Source organism: Oncorhynchus mykiss, chromosome 27 (genome assembly GCF_013265735.2).
Source record: "Oncorhynchus mykiss isolate Arlee chromosome 27, USDA_OmykA_1.1, whole genome shotgun sequence".
NCBI lineage: Eukaryota > Metazoa > Chordata > Actinopteri > Salmoniformes > Salmonidae > Oncorhynchus > Oncorhynchus mykiss.
This window is the reverse complement of record NC_048591.1, coordinates 18309184-18328243: the sequence shown is the minus strand read 5'-3', so window position 1 is coordinate 18328243 and position 19060 is coordinate 18309184. Positions and strand designations below refer to the sequence as shown.

At 43.6% G+C, this 19060-nt stretch overlaps 1 protein-coding gene across 3 annotated transcripts in view; it reads left to right on the top strand.

Annotated features, from left to right (window-relative positions):
- Nucleotides 1-16666, top strand: part of LOC110507675 (T-box transcription factor TBX4-like) — a 29039-nt gene extending 12373 nt beyond the window's left edge. For all 3 annotated transcript variants that reach the window (XM_036965674.1, XM_036965673.1, XM_021587817.2), the window contains 6 exons: nucleotides 5633-5752; nucleotides 9827-9974; nucleotides 12917-13069; nucleotides 13323-13411; nucleotides 14192-14430; nucleotides 14681-16666. In XM_036965674.1, coding sequence (XP_036821569.1) covers nucleotides 5633-5752; nucleotides 9827-9974; nucleotides 12917-13069; nucleotides 13323-13411; nucleotides 14192-14430; nucleotides 14681-15360 — 1429 coding nt within the window. In that variant the 3' untranslated portion in view covers nucleotides 15361-16666. The remainder of the gene's footprint in view (nucleotides 1-5632; nucleotides 5753-9826; nucleotides 9975-12916; nucleotides 13070-13322; nucleotides 13412-14191; nucleotides 14431-14680) is intronic.
- The last annotated feature ends 2394 nt before the right edge of the window (nucleotides 16667-19060 follow it).

Sequence of the window (19060 nt, the reverse complement as noted above, 5' to 3'; positions counted from 1 at the left end):
ATGGTAATGTTGGAAGATTAGTGTACATAGAATTATAATAGGGAGAAGAGTGTACAATAGTAGGCTATACCCTCGTCTATTGCCTGCACTAACCGTGGAACTGTGGGATGAGACAGCCAAGTATTGCTCTATGCATATGGTTCAAACTGTTACGGCTTGGTCTGCACTCCGCTCCATAACCATTTAATAAAAAATATGATCAACTGTTACTAATGATCCTCAGCAACAACCACATGGTGGTGACGACATTTACAGAAAAAGCAAAGGAACGTAAATGAAAAAATGGAATTAAATGGAATGATAATGTAGGCTATACCAACTGAAGGGAACTAACAGTAAGTTGGCAGTTAAATATTTGTTGTTATTAGGCCTACTGATGGTCAATACTAATAGTGACTAATATTTAACATGATTGTCAGAGAAAGTTGAGGTAGTCTATAATTAAGACATTCAAAAGTGGCTATCCCTGCAAGTTAAAAGGCCATACACTTAAAATTCTGCATAATGGCACAGCGTTTCATGAACTTTACTGTGGGAACGTTATGTTGATATGCTTCAGTTTGCTGCCATAAGGCTGATTTCACATTTTTCTCCAGAGACTAGGTGAAATATATCTAAAACAAGTGTATTTTATATTTTTCAATTCCCTTATCCAAACAGATTAATAATTTACCTAGCTCTTATCCATAGTTCTTGTCAAGTTGTAAATTACAGTCTATGGAGAATGGGGTTATTTATAATATCAGGAGAAATTATGTTGATGCTTTTTTTCTCTTGGAAACAGGATGTTCACCAGACTTTTTTCATGGTTTCTTGCGCGTAAAGGTGGTGGATTTATGAGAGAATTAAGTAAAGGTCAGAATACAGCATATCTGTAGACACACCTCAGCCACACCTTAATTTACTCGATCTCCACCCAAAAGGAATAGCAGGTGAAAAGCGTGCTATTCTCATGCTTAAGCTCAAGGTCAGTATACTCGTAGTTGGAATCAACTCCATATTGAATTGTGTTTGGTTGTCAACGCAACCAAATATCAACATTTGAAGGAGATGTATCTTTTGTGCCACTGACTTTAATTCCAGTTTGTCTACAAATTAATAATTGATTTAGAATTCAGGTCTCCATCTCAACCAAGAATCAAAATTAAAGATTAGGACTAAATCATATCAAACTTGATGTAAAGTGCATTTAAGTCTGATTTAGTCCTAGTCTTTAATTTAGATTTTTGGTTGAGATGGAGACATGAATCCAACATATCAATGATTCATTTGTAGACAAACTGGAATTAAAGCCAGACTAAGTCAGTGGCACAGATGGAACTATCCAAGCAGAAGTATGTGGACACCTGCTCGTCGAACATTTCATTACAAAATCATGGGCATTAATATGTAATTGGCCCCCTTTGCTGCTAAAAAAGCCTCCACTATTCTGGGAAGGCTTTCCACTAGATTTTGGAACATTGCTGCGGGAACTTGATTCCACTCAGCCACAAGAGCATAGGTGAGGTCGAGCACTGATGTTGGTCGATTAGTTGTAATAAGGAGCATCCAGATGCTGCACTTGATGAATTTATAAAATTGCGTCTTCCAATTATTGATAAACATGCACCTGTTAAGAAACTGACTGTTAGAACTGTTAAGGCTCCATGGATTGATGAGGAATTGAAAAACTGCATTGTTGAAAGAGATGGGGGCAAAAGGAGTGGCTAATACGTCTGGCTGCACATCTGACTGGCTGACTTACTGCAAATTGAGAAATGATGTGACTAAACTCAATAAAAGAAGAAGAAACTGTATTATGAAGCCAAGATCAATGATATAAAGAATGATGGAAAAAAAAACTTTGGAGTACTTTAAATGAAGTTATGGGCAGAAAGACAAATTCAACTTCATCTTTCATCGGATCAGATGGCTTATTCATCACAAAACCATTTGATGTTACCAATTCTTTTATGATTACTTCATTGGCAACGTGGGAAAACTTAAGCAGGAAATTCCAACAATGAACCGTGCACCATCATCTTCATGCATAAAAAAATAACATAATGAAAGAAAAGCATTGCAAGTTAGAATTTTGTAAAGTTAATGTGGGAGAGGTGGACAAACCTCCTGGCGTTGACAACTTAGATGGAAAGCTACTGAAGATAGTAGTTGACTCTATAGCCACTCCTGTCTGTCATATCTTTATACCGAGCCTAGAGGAAAGTCTTTGTCCTCAGGCCTGGAGGGAAGCCAAAGTAATTCCCATACCCAAGAGTGGTAAAACAGCCTTTACTGGTTCTAACAGCAGACCAAAAAGCTTGCTGCCAGCTCTTAGCAAACTGTTGGAAAAAATAGTGTTTGACAAAATACAATGCTATTTCTCTGTAAACAAATGAACAACAGACTTTCAGCATCCTTATAGAGAAGGGCACTCAACATGTACAGCACTGACACAAATGACTGATGATTGGTTGAAAGAAATTGATAATACAAAGATTGTGGGAGCTGTACTATTAGATTTCAGTGCAGCCTTTAATATTATTGACCTTTTGTTGAAAAAACGTATGTAATGGCTTTTCAACCTCTGCCATATCGTGGATTCATAGCTATCTATCTAATAGAACTCAAAGGGTTTTCTTTAATGGAAGCTTCTCTCATGTCCAACATGTCATGTGTGGTGTACCACAGGGCAGCTCTCTAGGCCCTCTACTCTTTTCTATTTTTACCAATGACCTACCACTGACATAAAAAAAACATGTGTGTCCATGTATGCTGATGATTCAACAATATATGCATCAGCAACCACAGCTAATGAAGTCACTGAAACCCTTAACAAAGAGTTGCAGTCTGTTTTGGAAGGGGTGGCGAGTAATAAACTGGTCCTGAACATCTCTAAATTTAAGAGCATTGTATTTGGTACAAATCATTTCCTAAGTTCTAGACCTCAGCTGAATCTGGTTATGAATGGTGTGGCTGTTGAACAAGTTGAGGAGACTAAATTACTGGGCGTTACCTTAGATTGTAAACTGTCATGGTCAAAACATATAGATTCAATGGTTGTAAAGATGGGGAGAGGTCTGTCTGTCGGTCTGCTTTTTAGACACCACACTCCAAAAGGCTCTAGTTTAGTCTAATCTTGATTATTGTCCAGTGTGGTCCAGTGTGGTCCAGTGCTACAAGTAAAGTTGCAGCTGGCCCTCTTTTAAATTTTTAGACCCCCCAATTTCATGGTATCAGTTACAGTCTTGTCTCATCGCTGCAACTCCCGTACAGACTCAGGAGAGGCAAAGGTCATCCTCCAAAACACAACCCAACCTAGCCACACTGCACAACACAGAAGGCAGCTGCACCAATGTGTCAGAGGAAATACCATACACCTGGTCAGCGTGCACTGCACCTGGCCCGCTAAAGGAGTCACTAATGGCCGGCAGGGATATCCTTGTCTCACCTAACGACACTTGGCCAATTGTGCGTCGCCCCATGGGCCTCCCGGTCACAGCCAGCTGCAACAGAGCCTGGGCTCCAACCCAGAATCTCTGGTGGCACAGCCTTAGACCACTGCGCCACCCGGGAGGCTCTATGACTTGCTCTTAATTATAATCAGAGTGCTGATATAAATACTGTGCATGCTAGTCTCTCTTGGCAAAGAGTTGAGAAGAGAGTGACTGCATCACTTATTTTTTTAATAAGAAACAATAATGTGTTGAAAATCCCAAATGGTTTGCATAACCAATTTACACACAGCTCACACACTTACCCCACTAGACATGCCAACAGGTGTCTTTTCACAGTCCCCAAATCCAGAACAAATTCAAGAAAGTGTACAGTATTATATAAAGCCATTATTGCATGTAACTAAATCCCATCTCATATTGCTCAAATTAACAGCAAACCTGGTTTCAAAAACAGATAAAGCAACCCCTCACTGCACAACGCCTCTCCCCTATTTGACCTAGATAGTTTGTGTGTATGTATCGATATGTAGGCTACGTGTGCCTTTCATTTTTTTTTAAATGTTCTTCTGTCCTTGAGCTGATCTTGTCTATTAATGTTCTGTATTTTGTCATGTTTCTGTGGACCCCAGGAAGAGTAGCTGCTGCTTTTGCAACAGCTAATGGGGATCCTAATAAAATACCAAAATACCAAACCAAGATTAGTCTGTTGGAGTGCCAGCTGGTGAATCGTGATTCATCATTCCAGAGAACACTTTTCCACTGCTCCAGAGTCCAATGGTGTCAAGCTTTGGTGATCTTAGGTGTGTGTGTGGCTGCTCGGCCATGGAAACCAATTTCATGAAGCTTCCGAAGAACAGTTCTCGTGCTGAAGTTGCTTCCAGCGGCAGTTTGGAACTTGTTGCAACCGAGGACAGATGATTTTTACGCACTAAGCGATTCAGCACTCAGAGGTCCTGTTTTGTGAGCTTGTGTGGCCTACCACTTCGTGGCTGAGCCGTTGTTGCTCCTAGACATTTCCACATCACAATAATAGCACTTAAAGTTGACCGGGGCAGCTCTAACAAGGCAGAAATTTGACGAACGGACTTGTTGGCTAGATGGCATCCTATTTCATACACCTGTCAGCAACAGGTGTGGCTGAAATAGCCAAATCCTCTAATTTGAAGGTGTGTCCACATATTTTTGTATATATAGTGTACATCTTCTTTAAATGTTGATATTTGGTTGCATTGACTACCAAAGACAATTCAATATCCATTTTTTCTACAAATGAATCATTTATATTTTGGATTCACTTCTCCATCTCTACCAGAAATCTCAGTTAAAGAATCTAGTCTAATCAAACTTAAATGCACTATAAATAAAGTACGTTTTGATTTAGTCCGATTCTTTAACTTTTATTTTTGGTTGAGGTGAAGACGTGAATCCAACGTGTCCTTTCCACGTAGATTCCACGTCACAATACATTGACAAATTACATGGAAATAACGTTGATTCAACCAGTGGGATTGTATTTTACATATGACCCACAACTCTGAGATACCCTGTGACCTCTCTAGCTCGTCCCAATCAGTCTTTAAGCCTGGCTTGATACGATTTCTGAGCGCTAATCGTCTGCTCGCTCACCTGCCGGATAGAACACTTTCCGTGCTGATGCTCCACTCAGGGCTGACTAAAACCCTCCTGCAAAGCCGGTGAAGAGCCTCTTATGCATGCTTACCGTGTGCCCTCAGCCCCACGGAGAGACACCTTGGGGCTAAAGCAGATTTTCATTAGCTCATCTGAAGAGGCAAATCTTTTCCAGTGTAAGGTAGCTAGGTGAGGGAAGATACTTAGGTGCTCAAAAAGCTTGGGTGACATCATTGCCTAAAGCGCCTTATCAACTCGCCTTATCCCGTTCAACATCCCTCAAAGCTCGAAGGTGTGAGGGCAGCACGATGACAAAAGGCATTATATAAACCTCTGTATTTACGGGTCTTACGATACTGAAGGTGCTTAGAAGCTAATGGCAAGTCTTTCCAAATTGGATCAGGATGAGGTGACTTCGTCACCAATAACGAAACACCTGCTGACCCAATTCGTGTTTGAGTGAGTTGGGGAGCGAGCTTTATGTCTAGTGGGTATAATGGTGGGTGAAATCATCGTCATTAGGGAATGTCTAATTTAATGTAAGACCCTTCTCGTGTCCTTCACAGGAGGATGTTCCCCAGCTACAAGGTGAAAGTGACGGGTATGAACCCCAAAACCAAGTACATCCTCCTCACAGACATCGTCCCTGCCGACGACCATCGCTACAAGTTCTGCGACAACAAGTGGTGAGTTAAGTCAGAGACACCTTTTTAAAAATGTGATTCTTTATTTAACCTGGAAGACCGTTGATAAGGATTCTCCTTTACATGGAAAACCTGGGCACCAACACAGCAGCTATTTATTATGTATTTATTTGAACCTTTATTGAACTAGGCAAGTCAGTTAAGAACAAATTCTTATTTACAATGACAGCCTACCTCGGCCAAACCCTAACCCGGACGACGCTGGACCAATTGTGCATCGCCCTATGGGACTCCCAATCATGGCCGGTTGTGATACAGCCTGGAATCAAACCAGGGTCTGTAGTGATGCCTCTAGCACTGAGATGCAGTGCCTTAGACCGCTGCACCACTCTGGAGCCCCTATACAGTCAATACAAAAATCTACATATTAAGAACAGACAATACAGCAATACATACAATACAACAGTATACAAAATAGACAAAGACAATGATAAAATCCTGCCAAAATCCTTGTCAGGGTGGTTCTTCCAGTTTGCAGTATTGCTCAAGTTCTTCTCTAAGCTCAGGGTTTAGATGAGTAACATCTTTAATGGTTGTTATGAGACATCTACCCATCTACCCTGTCTCAGATGCTGCTTGGCTTTAGAAAGGGGGGGTCAAGAAATGGGGTGGTGAGGGAGGGTGGGGAGGGAGCGGTGGTGAGCTTAAGGAAGGTGAAAATAGCTCTCATCTTCTCAGCCACATCTTCAGCCCCACCGCTCTGTAGAGGCCTTCCTCTCACCTTAGGAAAACAACCCCCAATGCTGTAGAGTAGACAATAACGGTGGGTGCAAATGAGAGAGACATTTAACACTCTCAGACAGTTTTATATGCTTGAGGTGATGCTGCCTCCCACATTCAGTATACACACAGACAAGCAGTACACACGCAAACACACATCCCTGGCGGAGGGCACTGTTCCCGGCATGCTCTGAAACAAACACTTTACATGCTGTGACATCATTATGCAAACCAAATAAATGGAAGGGTACAAATTAACATGTTTCTGCATTATATTCTTTATTTATACCTCCCTCTCTTCCTCGCCTTTCACAAATGTCATGTTGGATAATGTAACGTTGTTACCATAGCGGATCCCATAGCGGATCCCTTTTTGGTGCTGTATAGAACCCTTTTTTGAAGGTTCTATAAAGAACTATGCTCATATGGTTCTAAATGGAACCTTTATGGTGCGTTAAATAACCCTTTCTTATAAAGAACTATAAAAAAAGGTTCTCTATAGGACCAAAAAGGGTTCCACTATGGTTACAACCCTTTTTGGTGCTTTATACAGTACAACACTTTGTAATGGTTCTTAATAGAATCTTTATGGAGAATGGCTCCATTTAAAACCTTTTTCAATCTCAAAAGTTCTACAAATAACCTTCTTTGAAGAACCATACAGGGTTCTTTTTTTCTGGTTAAAATTCCATAGGTTATATTATTTTATAAACTGTGTGGTTCGAGCCCTGACTACTGATTGGCTGACAGCTGTGCTATATCAGACCGTATACGATGGGTATGACAAAACATTTATTTTTACTGCTCTAATTACGTTGGTAACTAGTTTATAATAGCAATAAGGCACCTCGGGGTGAGTTGTGCCTAAGAACAGCCCTTAGCCGTGGTATATTGGCTATATACCACACCCCCTCAGGCCTTTTTCTTATTCAGTGTTTTAATTGCTATATTGTATTTACTTCGCCACCATGGCCTAATTATTGCCTTTACCTCCCTTATCTCACCTCATTTGCTCACATTGTACAGTATATAGACTTATTTTTCTACTGTATTATTGACTGTATGTTTGTTTTACTCCATGTGTAACTCTGTGTTGTTATATGTGTCGAATTGCTTTTCATTATCTTGGCCAGGTCACAGTTGTAAATGAGAACTTGTTATCAACTTGCCTACCTGGTTAAATAAAGGTGAAATAAAAAATTTATAAAAATGATGACTTAAGTGTTCGTTGACAAGTTGAATCAGGTGTGCTAGCTCTGGAACAGAGTCCTTAAGAAGAGAGTTGAGAACCACTGACTTACACAACAGTTCTCAATTGACACAAGGCCATATGTGACTCTTTCACAAAACACTGTCACTGGCCATAGTAATTTTCAACATGGCATAACAAAAAATATTAGATAAACTGGAATAACACTCACTCACTGTACAAAAAGAGCGGTGCACAAACCACCCCCCAAATTATGATAATGAGTTTCATTATTTTAATTATCACTGAAATTGGAAATAACCCTTTTTTTGACTCCGCAAACTGCAAAGAACTATTGAAGGGCTCAAAGGGTTCTTTGGGTCAGTATGGTTCCACGTAGAACTATCACCCTTCACAAATAACCATTGAGGAACCCTAATTTGTTGTTTGTATTGGTTAACAACATTTGCTTTGTGTTCAAGACCAACATGTGTGATGTTCATCTCCCACTCATCTGTTCATTCATTCATCTCTATCCGCTCATTGATGGAATGGAGAGATGGAGCGTGAGTCTAGGCACTTGCTGCCTCCAGTCATGGATGTCTAAATTTAGTCTGTTGTGGTTGAATAATGAGGACAACCAACTGGTTTCTGTCAATTTAGTCATTGCTCTTGTGAAAAGGAGCGCCCTAATCCCCTCTTCCCACAAAAACGGGATAATTTACGTCAAAAAATACATTCTTCTAACCATTTTCAAACATCCTGGCTGCAGAGAAATATCACCACTTCTCAGAACGAGAGAGAGGACGCAAATACAGTATGATGATCATCAAAATCTCTAGTACTGTAATATTTTAAGTGACAAGGCTGTCCACAGGAAACTTTGTTGTTATTGAGGTCATGGTACAATAGTATGCCATGCCATGCATGCTCCTTTGTTCTTTCAGAGCACACCAAGACCAGAACCTCATGTCTCAGTCGCTGCGCAAACTTAACTGTAGCTACGGATTGTCATTAGCACACAGTTCATTACCGCAGGGCACTGGCAAGCCGCCTGTCAAAACCTATGGGATAAAAACAGCTTGGCTGTACCCACTGGCCTTCCAGTGACCCTTTGCTTTGGGTGATGCCTAGAGAGGAAACAATTTATGTTAGAATTGACCAGAAATAATTTACTTTTCAAAACAGGTTTGGACAATTAACGTAGCAGGTTAGGATAATTAGGTTAAGGTTAGGAAAAGGGTTAGGTTTAGCTAAAATGCAGCAACTTTTGACATCAATTTGATATAAACTGTATCCCTCTAGCCATGACCGGTGATGCCACCACAGCCTGCTTCTGCCACTGCCCACCGGAGCAGCATCAACCGCTGGCACTGCTGGCCGTGCAAATGACAAAACAACCCTCTCCAGGGTAGGGCGTACTGAAAGCAGAACCCGACGTCACGTCACGCCAAGAAAAGAAAAGGATGCGTCCTAAATGGCACCCTAATCCCAGGGCCCGTAGTAAAAAATAGTGCACAATGTAGGGTACCATTTGAGACCCAAACAAAACCCCCATAAAATGCACAACTGTGCTTTGCTTTCTCCAGCAGAAACCCAGCCATTTCTTGTTTTACAGCCATTTGTTCCCGATCTTTGTGGGATGGCCTGGGAGGGCCTGGAATCCCAGCGGTTGCCAGCGTGGGGTTCTGGACTCTTTCAGCGACACCTTGGAGGAGCGTAATTAGCAGTGATGTTACGGTTGAAGCAGCCTCCAGTCTGGGGGAATGGTTCCTCTAGCCCCATAGTGTGAGGACTGAAACCGCTGCCATTACTGACTGTAGCTACATGTGTTTGTTATAAAAAAGGGATTCTTCAGAGGACAATCAGTGAGCACGAATGGAGTCGTGTGGCTGCTGGAAGATTTAGCCATGCCGTGACAAGAGGTTGACAATAGGGTTTGCTAGAGCACTGGGCTGCTGGGTTGCATATGGTTGCTGGATTGCCACAATGGCTGAGACATCTTGGCAGAGAAATGGTCGTTGGTTGCTGCTAGCCAAGCGGTCCTTATGATGATCACGACGTTGCACCTTAATTTGTCTCTTCATCTCCCTCTCTTTCCTTCCCACTCTCGTTCTTCTCTCTCTTCTCCTTTTCTTTCTACTCAGGATGGTGGCAGGCAAGGCGGAGCCAGCCATGCCAGGGAGGCTCTATGTCCATCCAGACTCCCCGGCAACAGGAGCCCACTGGATGAGGCAGATGGTGTCCTTCCAGAAGCTAAAGCTCACCAACAACCACCTGGACCCCTTTGGGCATGTGAGTGACTCTCAGTCTACAAACTAATGTCAACGTTTATAATCTTTAAGCTCAATTAACTGTAAAGGTGTAGAGATAGAGAGAGAGATGATTAGCTGGGCGGCAGGTAACTAAACCCCGAGCTGACTAGGTAAACATCTGTCGTTCTGACCATGAGCATGGCAGTTAACCCACTGTTCCCTGGGCACCGATGACGTGGATGTCGATTAAGGCAGCCCCCTGTACCTCTCTGATTCAGAGGGGTTGGGTAAAATGCAGAAGATGCATGCAGTTATACAACTGACTAGGTATCCCTCTTTCCCTTTACTGATGCCTCACAATGTAGATGAATTCACATCCCAGGAAGGCACTGGGTCATTTCACACAATAGAGCTTATCACTTCCCCTGGTCATGTAAAACAAGAGAGGTGATTGGACACAACTCATTTTCTCAAAACTACACAGTAGATGAGACTTAAATAGATTAGTGTTAAAACAAGAGCCGAAAATATGTGTTTTTTAACAAGAGACAGAGTCATAAAGCTGTCTTCGTGGAATGAGTGGGAGAGAGGAGAGAGGGAGAAGGACTCGAGGAAGGATGGCCAGAGAGGAAAAGGAAGAGAGCAGGAGAAAGGGTGAAAGATGGACTGAAGTGGAGGGAGTGGCGGTGAGAGAAGAGAGGGAGAGAGAGAAAGCATACGAGAGAAAGTGAGCATCTTGCCACAGAGGGAGTGAGAAGTGTGACGGCGGCAGCAGTGCTGCCCAGAGGAACTCTGAGCAGGCTTGTCCAAAGCCATCCCGTCAGAAGGCGAGCTCATTAGGTTCATAACCCCTGGGATCAGTGGCGGGGCTCGCTGTCAGGTTGAATCCGCCGCCTGGATAGTGATAAGGGCGAGTAATGAGGACAAAGAGAGAGAGAGGGGCCAGGTCTTACTAAGCCATGCTGATAGAACAGCCCACGCCAGCAGGGGAGCCAGAGAGCCTCTCCCTCCCTCTGGCCTGCATAGCACTGGATCCACCACCCACCTGACCCACTAAACCAGGGGTGTCAAACATATGGCATACGGCCCATGGGGGTGGGGGGAATAAAATCCAGCTTGCTAATAATCACTGAAATGAAAGCTAGACAGTCAGGGAGCACAGAAAATTCTAAAAACGATGGATAGAGGACTATTTTTTTCATATTTCGACTCCTAGGAAATATAAGCAATTTTCAATGCGGCCCTCCGGACCTCATTGAAGACCGAGAGGCAAAATGAGTTTGACACCCCTGCTATAAACTGACCCACAGTTGAAATAAAACAGCTTGTGAAGTGAGCTAATGACAGTCAATGACAGACTCTGTTGTTTGTGCATTTGAGAGTGTGTCTTTTCAAGAGTGTTTGTTTATGTAATGTGAGTATGCGGTCTGCATGACTGTGTGTGCAAGTATGTGGGTCAGCATGGTTGCTCGTCCACAGTCCAGAGCAGGATGGCCATCAGCTTGATTCAACCCAGGGGTATCTCAGATCTATGACAACCCTTCCCCTTCCTCACCATCCCCCACAAACTCTGCCCTTCCCCTCCCTTCGCTGCTGACCTGTCAGCATCAGCAGTAAAAACACTATCACTGATCTGGGCTCCCACTGACCCCTGCTACTGTTGACCAAGAGATGGTCCAAGGAATCACTCCTGAAATGCTGTCACTTCCCAGCTGTCACTGAGTGTCTTGGTTTAAAAACCAGTTAGCAGACATTTTTACCCAAAAGATGAAAGAGAGAATGCACGATTTGGTTCTGGATTGATCCAAGGAGGGCTTGTCCTGATCAATGCAACCAGACAGCACAGAGAGAGTCAGACTCCTTTCTACACTGCCTCCAGACAGACCCCTGCCAGACTAGCAGACTAGACAAAGGTCGTGACCATAGTCTCCAGTCAACCAACCACTAGCTTATTTCTATCAGTTCCGTCACTACAGTCTGTAGTCAGCCAATTAACCAATTGATTATCTCTGTCTGAACCTTGCCTCAACAAAAGGGGGGAAGGGGCATGTGAGCATTGGGCTGTTCAGGGTGCAACTATGACCCCAGCCGCCTGTGCCCTGATACCACAGGAGGCTGCTGAGGGGAGGATGGCTCATAATAATGGCTGGAATGGAGTGAATGGAATGGTATCAAACACATGGAAACCATGCATTTGATGTGTTCGATAACATTCAATTTTTTCCGTTCCAGCCATTACTATGAGCCTGTCCTCCCAAATGAGTCTTAACCTCTTTCTATGATAGCCTCCTGGAGGGGCTGGCCTCTTAAGTCAGGGCTCTGGTACCAGCGGGCTGTGAGTCTAGAAGGTAGGAGAGGTGGGAGAGCTTGATGCTCATCGGTCCTGACAGAGCTACGCTGGAGATGACCCTGCTCCGGTCCTGCTGACGCTCCAGTGAGCATGTTCCTAGGCTACTGGGCTACTCTGAGCAGACTGGTGCCGATGTGCTGACCTAGCCCCCCCCAACCCAAACATTGAGCACGCTCCACACGTGCTGATTAATGCACTATACAGTTGCAACTCAAGTGTGACAAAGGGGTGCCCACTTTTCAGTATCAACACATTGAACTACAGTACATTGACAAATGTCCACATTGTATGCACACTAACGCCGACTCCAGGAGCATTAAAATAGGCCTACTTCCAAAAAAGGCTAGCCATGGAAAACTTGAGCATCGTAAGCACCTCATTCACACTATGAGTCTATTCAAGTCAATACAATTACATCACTTGGCATTTAGCATCTAGGGCAGGGACAACCATTCATTTAAAGGGGGAAAAACAAACCTCTTAAACAAACATCTTAAAGAGTCTCAAGACTGTGGTGGTGGCTGGTCATTCACTGATGCCTCTAAGAGGACTGTGTGCTGTGATCGACTTCGTTCGTCTGACCTTGTACTGGTTTTTCTTTTCTTCTACATTTGCTTCCTTCCCACTGATAGATCATCCTGAACTCGATGCACAAGTACCAGCCTCGGCTCCACATCGTCAAGGCCGACGAGAACAACGCCTTTGGGTCTAAGAACACAGCCTACTGCACTCACGTGTTTCACGAGACAGCCTTCATCTCCGTCACCTCCTACCAGAACCATAAGGTACAGTATGTGTGCCACCCATATAGTTGTCCACCTGCTGTCTGATGTTCAACGTCTTCTGCACATAGTCAAGTTTCTAATGTCAGTAATACGAGAGCATGTCTTCAAAACACTGTCTGCAGGAGAAAGGTTCCAAATCCAAAATGGACAGTTATAGATCAAGTCAAGTTTTCATAGTCAAGTTTTGACTGAACCTAGCTGCACATTTCATGATGAGTCAGTGCAGTGACAAGATATGTTGCTGTCTTCCCAGATAACTCAGCTAAAGATCGAGAACAATCCGTTTGCCAAGGGTTTCCGTGGCAGCGACGAAGGGGACCTGCGTGTCTCCAGACTTCAGGGGTACGTTCTGTTATGTTCATGGGAATGTGCCACTCAATAAAAGTATATGGAATATTTACTTTATAATGGAAACAAGTCTTCTTTTGACACAGTACATCATTCATTGGAACCATTTGTTCCTTTTGGAACTTGTTCCATTTCTTCCTGTAGCAGATTTTTTCCCCACCTGTGAATGGATTAACTGTGCTTGCTTCCTTTAATACATCGTTCTCTCTCTGCAAAGTAGAATCTATTAACGCAAGTGTTGGGGAGTAGTGAACTACATTTAGTAATTTAATTACATTTTGCAGTAGCTTGGTTGTAGTTGAACTAAATTCAAATCTTGGTAGTGTTTTCAGTAGTTGCTATGTAGTGGTGTAGCTAACTAGCTAACTAGCAAAAATAACAGATGGGTGTTGGCAAGAATGTACCTTCTTTTTTACATCATACCTGCACAATTCTCACTTGAAACACTTTTTTTGTGTGCATAATCACTTTTTGTGTTTAAACTACACATTCTGTTAACATCTGACTCCAGAGTGATCTGTTCTTGCAATTTGTAGTCTATGACATTTCAGATTTATATATGATAATTTTTCATTAGGTAGTTTGGATGTAGTGAACTACTTTTTCAAAGTAACTTAATTAAGCAAACTATATTTTTCTTAAGGGTAGCTTTTGTGTAGCTTAACTTCTTCCAGTGTGAAGTAATTGGTAGCTTGGTAAACTATAGTTTCAGACTAGCTTCCCCAACACTGTAACGCTAATCCTTCCGTTCTTGTTTCTCCTTCCTGTCCATAGAAAAGACTACCCAGTGATTTCTAAGAACATGGTTCGCCAGAGGCTCCTATCCTCACACGGTCACCTGACGGGGAAGCTGGGAGCTGGGGTACACCTGTCGGGGCACCCCCAGGTCCTGTCCCACTACCAGTATGAGGGTGGGGTGCCCCTGGGGAACTCAGACCACCAGGAACACATCTCCAATTCCTTCCCTCCCAGCCGAGAGCCCAGCCTGCTCTACCACTGCTTTAAACACAGAGGTGGGTTAGCTACAGACCTACCCGAAAATCTCCACACCTGTCAATCACAGAAAGTGGGCAGAACTCATTCATCTTTCAGAAAACTTTCTCGTCTTGCAATACATCTTTTGGTGCTACACATCAATATCACACAATATAGATGGATTGGTACACAGTTCCGAACAGTATGAAGAAGCATCATAGGACAGCAGGGTGATACATACGAGTTTTTGCATTCAGTTATGATGATTCAATCTTCATTTCTTTACAGATAACACCAGGCACTTGGAACTGGGTTGTAAACGGCCATATCTGGACACGGCTCCTCCACAAGTCTCGGAGGAACACTACTTCCGTTCTCCTCCCTCCTATGAGCCTCCACTGTTGTCCCACCCCTACTGCGGTGAGGCCATAAGCTCCAGGGAGGCCTGTATGTATGGAGGGATGGAAGGAGAGAACGGCCACGGGGCTGTGGGTGCTGACGATCTGGTTCCCCCCTCTCTGAACTGCAACGTATGGGCGTCGGTGCAGCCTTACCCCCGGTACAGTGTGCAGACAGTGGAGGCCGTCCCCTACCAGCCCTTCACTGCTCACTTCACCAGTACTGCCACCGCCACCTCCGTGGTGCCCCACCACACCCCCTCCGGTCCCTCACGCCCCCAGCCCGACATAGGAGTCTACAGTCCGGCCACGGCACAGCGAGGCCTGGCCGTCATCCCCTCGTCATCCTCCGCCTCGTCTTCTTCTCCACCGGTTCCTGGTTCCAGGGATAGTAGGCCGCTGGTCTATCCTCCTCTGTACCACAGGAAGCCTGGGCCTGGGTCTCCTCTCCTGCCTCACAGGGAGTTCTCGGCCTTCCCAACACAGAGCGCCCCCCCATCCATCCGGGACCCGTCCTACCAGTACCAGATGGGGCAGAGCAGTGTAGGGGCCCACTGGAATGATAGCTAGGGCTATGGGGTGCTGTGTGGCTCCTGCGGCAGCAGCGATGTCCACCCACCCGGTCGGTCCAGAATCAACCAGACTCCCCCTAGCCAGCCAGCCAACTTTGAACTGCCTGTGAGGCATCTGAAGTGAGATTACGTTGAAATACAGCCATGATGACCTTGCCAAGTTGCAAGGAAGCTATAGTATTTTAGCATGAGGAGAAGCAAATCAGAGTGGCCAAACTCCAATAGAAGCCTCCATCTGCCCAAAAGCTCTGCACCTTCAGATCCATGTTATCCTGACTGGAGGAGCATCAGGACTGTGATGATGATGATGAGTATTCCAGAGGAAGAACCCCTCCTATAGCGTGCCATATAATGGCTTTAAAAAATGATCAATGTCAAACAGTGTCAAAAGGAGATGTGTTCAGCAAAGTGAAGAGTATCCATTATGCCTTTGATGTTTTTGAAGTAGTGTGTTTAGGATTAAGATGGACACGTATGTACCAGTAATGAATTGATTAACGTTTCTAAGAAAAACATTTAAATGCAAAACTTTATCATATCATATACGACGGAGTGGGACATGGATGTGTATGTGCAAAGAGATTGAAGTAACAGTCCAAATGTTTTGTTGAGACCTTGAGTAAAGCCTTCATTTAATTTGCCTTCTCTGCTTGTGTTGAGAAACTTTGCCAGTTAGAAATCTGTTGAACTTTTAAACATGGGCTGCAGGTAAACTACACAACAAGCCCACCCATGCAGTCCATTTGAGCAGAGCTTAAGTGTTTGTAGGTCTAGATCTCACCTTCAGCCATAAGCCTCTGCTAGCCATGTTTTAAGCTAGCGTGACACTACTTAGCATGAAGCCAAACATCCGCTAGGCTAACGGCCCTTAGTTACAAACCCGAGGTCCGTTCCAAAGCAGCGTTCCCGCCTGTTGAAGTGGGACTTCGGATAAGGTCCCTGGCCAACCAGATGGGAGCTTAAGGAATCGCTGTTAAGTCAACGCTAGTGCAGAACACAGAGCTCCGTACAAATCCCAGCCCCAAATGACTGAGTTGGAAAAATCCTTACAAGACTGCAAATGTAAAACAGCCCGAGCGGGGCGGGCGAGGAGCCACATTGTGAAGTCAAGCTGAGCTGAACTGAAGCAGGGACGACCGTGTAACATTCGGCCTGGCCTGTCTGACCTTGACAAGTAGGGATGGGTAATAATAGAACAATATGGTGGTCTATTACCTGGCACACTCACGTTATCCCTTCATTTCTTTTCATATTCCATATAACTTCTTTTTTTTGCACACCTGATTAAATAAATATTTGTATGCCTCCCATTGTTGCTTAGCGTTATGTTTACTCCAAAAAGTTGAAGAGGTCAGATAGAGTTGAAAAGGTCAACAGAGTAGCTTTGCGGATGTATTATTTTGGTAATAATAATGGTAATGGATTCAGTCTGAAATTAATTTATGTCTATCCTCCACTAGCACTTACCTGTCATTGGTGATCTAAGACACATAAGCTCACATCAATCATTACGGGCGGCAGGTAGTCTAGCAGGTTAGAGCGTTGGGACCACAGAAATATAAATTACATTTCTATTTCCCTTGAGCAAGGCTCAAAGGTCGCCGATTATAATGGCAGACCCCGGCCATGACCCCACTCTCAGAGGGTGTCTCAGGAAGAGGTTGGATATGCAAAAATCACATTTCCAATTCACACCTGCGTATTAATACACACTTGTGTGAAATAGGACAAATATAAGCACCCACCAAATCATCATTATTTAAAACCAATCAAGCTATCAAAGACATTAAACATAAACAACAACTACACCCACCTAAATGACATCATACCATGAACATTGACTGGGTTAGTTATCCATCAAATTAAATCATTTGTGTCTGTCATATGTCAGTGTGTGTGTCAGGGCATCGTGGCTGTACAGTAACAAATGCAGGTGAATGGTAGAGGTAAAGGAGGTCAGATCTCCCAGGGCATACATACATACGGGTCCTGTAGCCCTCTGCTTTCTCTCACACACAGCAATCATTAGGGTCCTGAGTTATAGTGATGGTTCTGCCCTGGCTCATGTCAGCACCTCCTTTCTCTCTCTGTACCTCATATTGCTTTCTATTTCTCTTCCTTGTTCTTCTCTCTCTCTCTCTCTCTCATTATCTCTCTCCCTCGTTCTCTTTCTCTCTATGTCGGAGGAGAACTTCCCACTCCAACTAATCAATGGCAAGAGATCTAGGGTCCTCAGACAGGATGAAATGTCTACCACTTTCTTTGCCTGATAAGAGGGGTACTGATATTTTCAACAGAGATCCTGTTAGTATCTTGAACATGAATAACATTTGTACAATGCATGTATTTTCCCATATACTGTATGAGCAACTTAGGTTATGTATACACCTTTACTGGTGTGACAAATACCCCACAATACATACACCAAAGATAGGAGAAATAGAGATAATTTCCTCTCTGAAATGGATGTAGAAATGATTGGATGTGGGGCCTTGCAGTGTGTCTATACAAGAGAACCTAACTATTGTGGGTACAAATCATCATTTTACCATAATACATCTTTACAGTTATATACAAAATAAAATATCTGGTCACATTCATTAAGAGACATATTTATTACATAGAGCTTCATACAAATCACAAGTATGACAATAATAAGATACAGGATATTAGTAATAAACCATGTATATTGTAATATACAGAAATGTGTTGTTCTCACATGTGCACACCAGGAGGAAGTATGGTTAGGATGTGTATGTGTCTGTATGTGTCTGGAGGAGCGAGCAGAATCGGACCGCAGCTGGGGCCAACCAGATCTAAGAGCAGGAAGGAAACACAACAGAGAAAAAGAGGGAAAATTGGACCATTCAGTCAAGAGTCATTTGACTACAAAATAATCTCTATTGATTTGATTGTCCTATGATGGATGAGAGGCCAAGGATGGCTAACAGAAACAATGCTATGGCGTGAGAGGTGAGGACAGATAAATAAAAGCATCATGTGGTTTGAACAATCTGCCTGTAAAACAGGAGACACCCAAAAGATACTATTAAGAACCTACTGGGAAAAAAACTCAAGTTAATTCTCATCGTTCAATTTATGATGACCTTTTTCTGACTTTAGCTAGCTTGAATAGAGCATAAAAAGACAGATGTAGCAGTAGTCGTTAATTTATGCGAACTTTCCACATAAAATGCAGTCTATCTCTGTTATAAAAAAGCCAAGTTTAAGCCCCATGCAGAGCACAGTATCCCCACTCTAGAGCTGCGGAGGTATGGCAGTGTATCAACATATGTGTCCAAAATGGAACCCTATTCCCTTTATAGTGCACTACCTTTCAAAAGTCAAAAGCCATTTGGGATGCAGCTTATCTGTGAGAACCTGACTGGGGGCCTAGGGTTCCATCTGGAACTCATTGGTGATGAGATCTGGCTGTGCCGGTGCCTCTCTCCCCTGCCTCTCTCCAGTCCACACTGCCCTTTCTTTCCCTTACCGCTGTCATCCCATAATCCCGTCTGAGAGCCGCTTGGGGTTGCGTCCCAAATGGCACAAATTCCCTATATAGTGCCCTAATTTTGACCAGAGCCAATGGGCCCTGATCAGGGGTAGGGTACCTCATAGGGACTAGGGTGCTATTTGGAACACGGACCCGGGCTGGGCGGTACCCACTCTGATGACTCTGACCCACTCCGATGGGC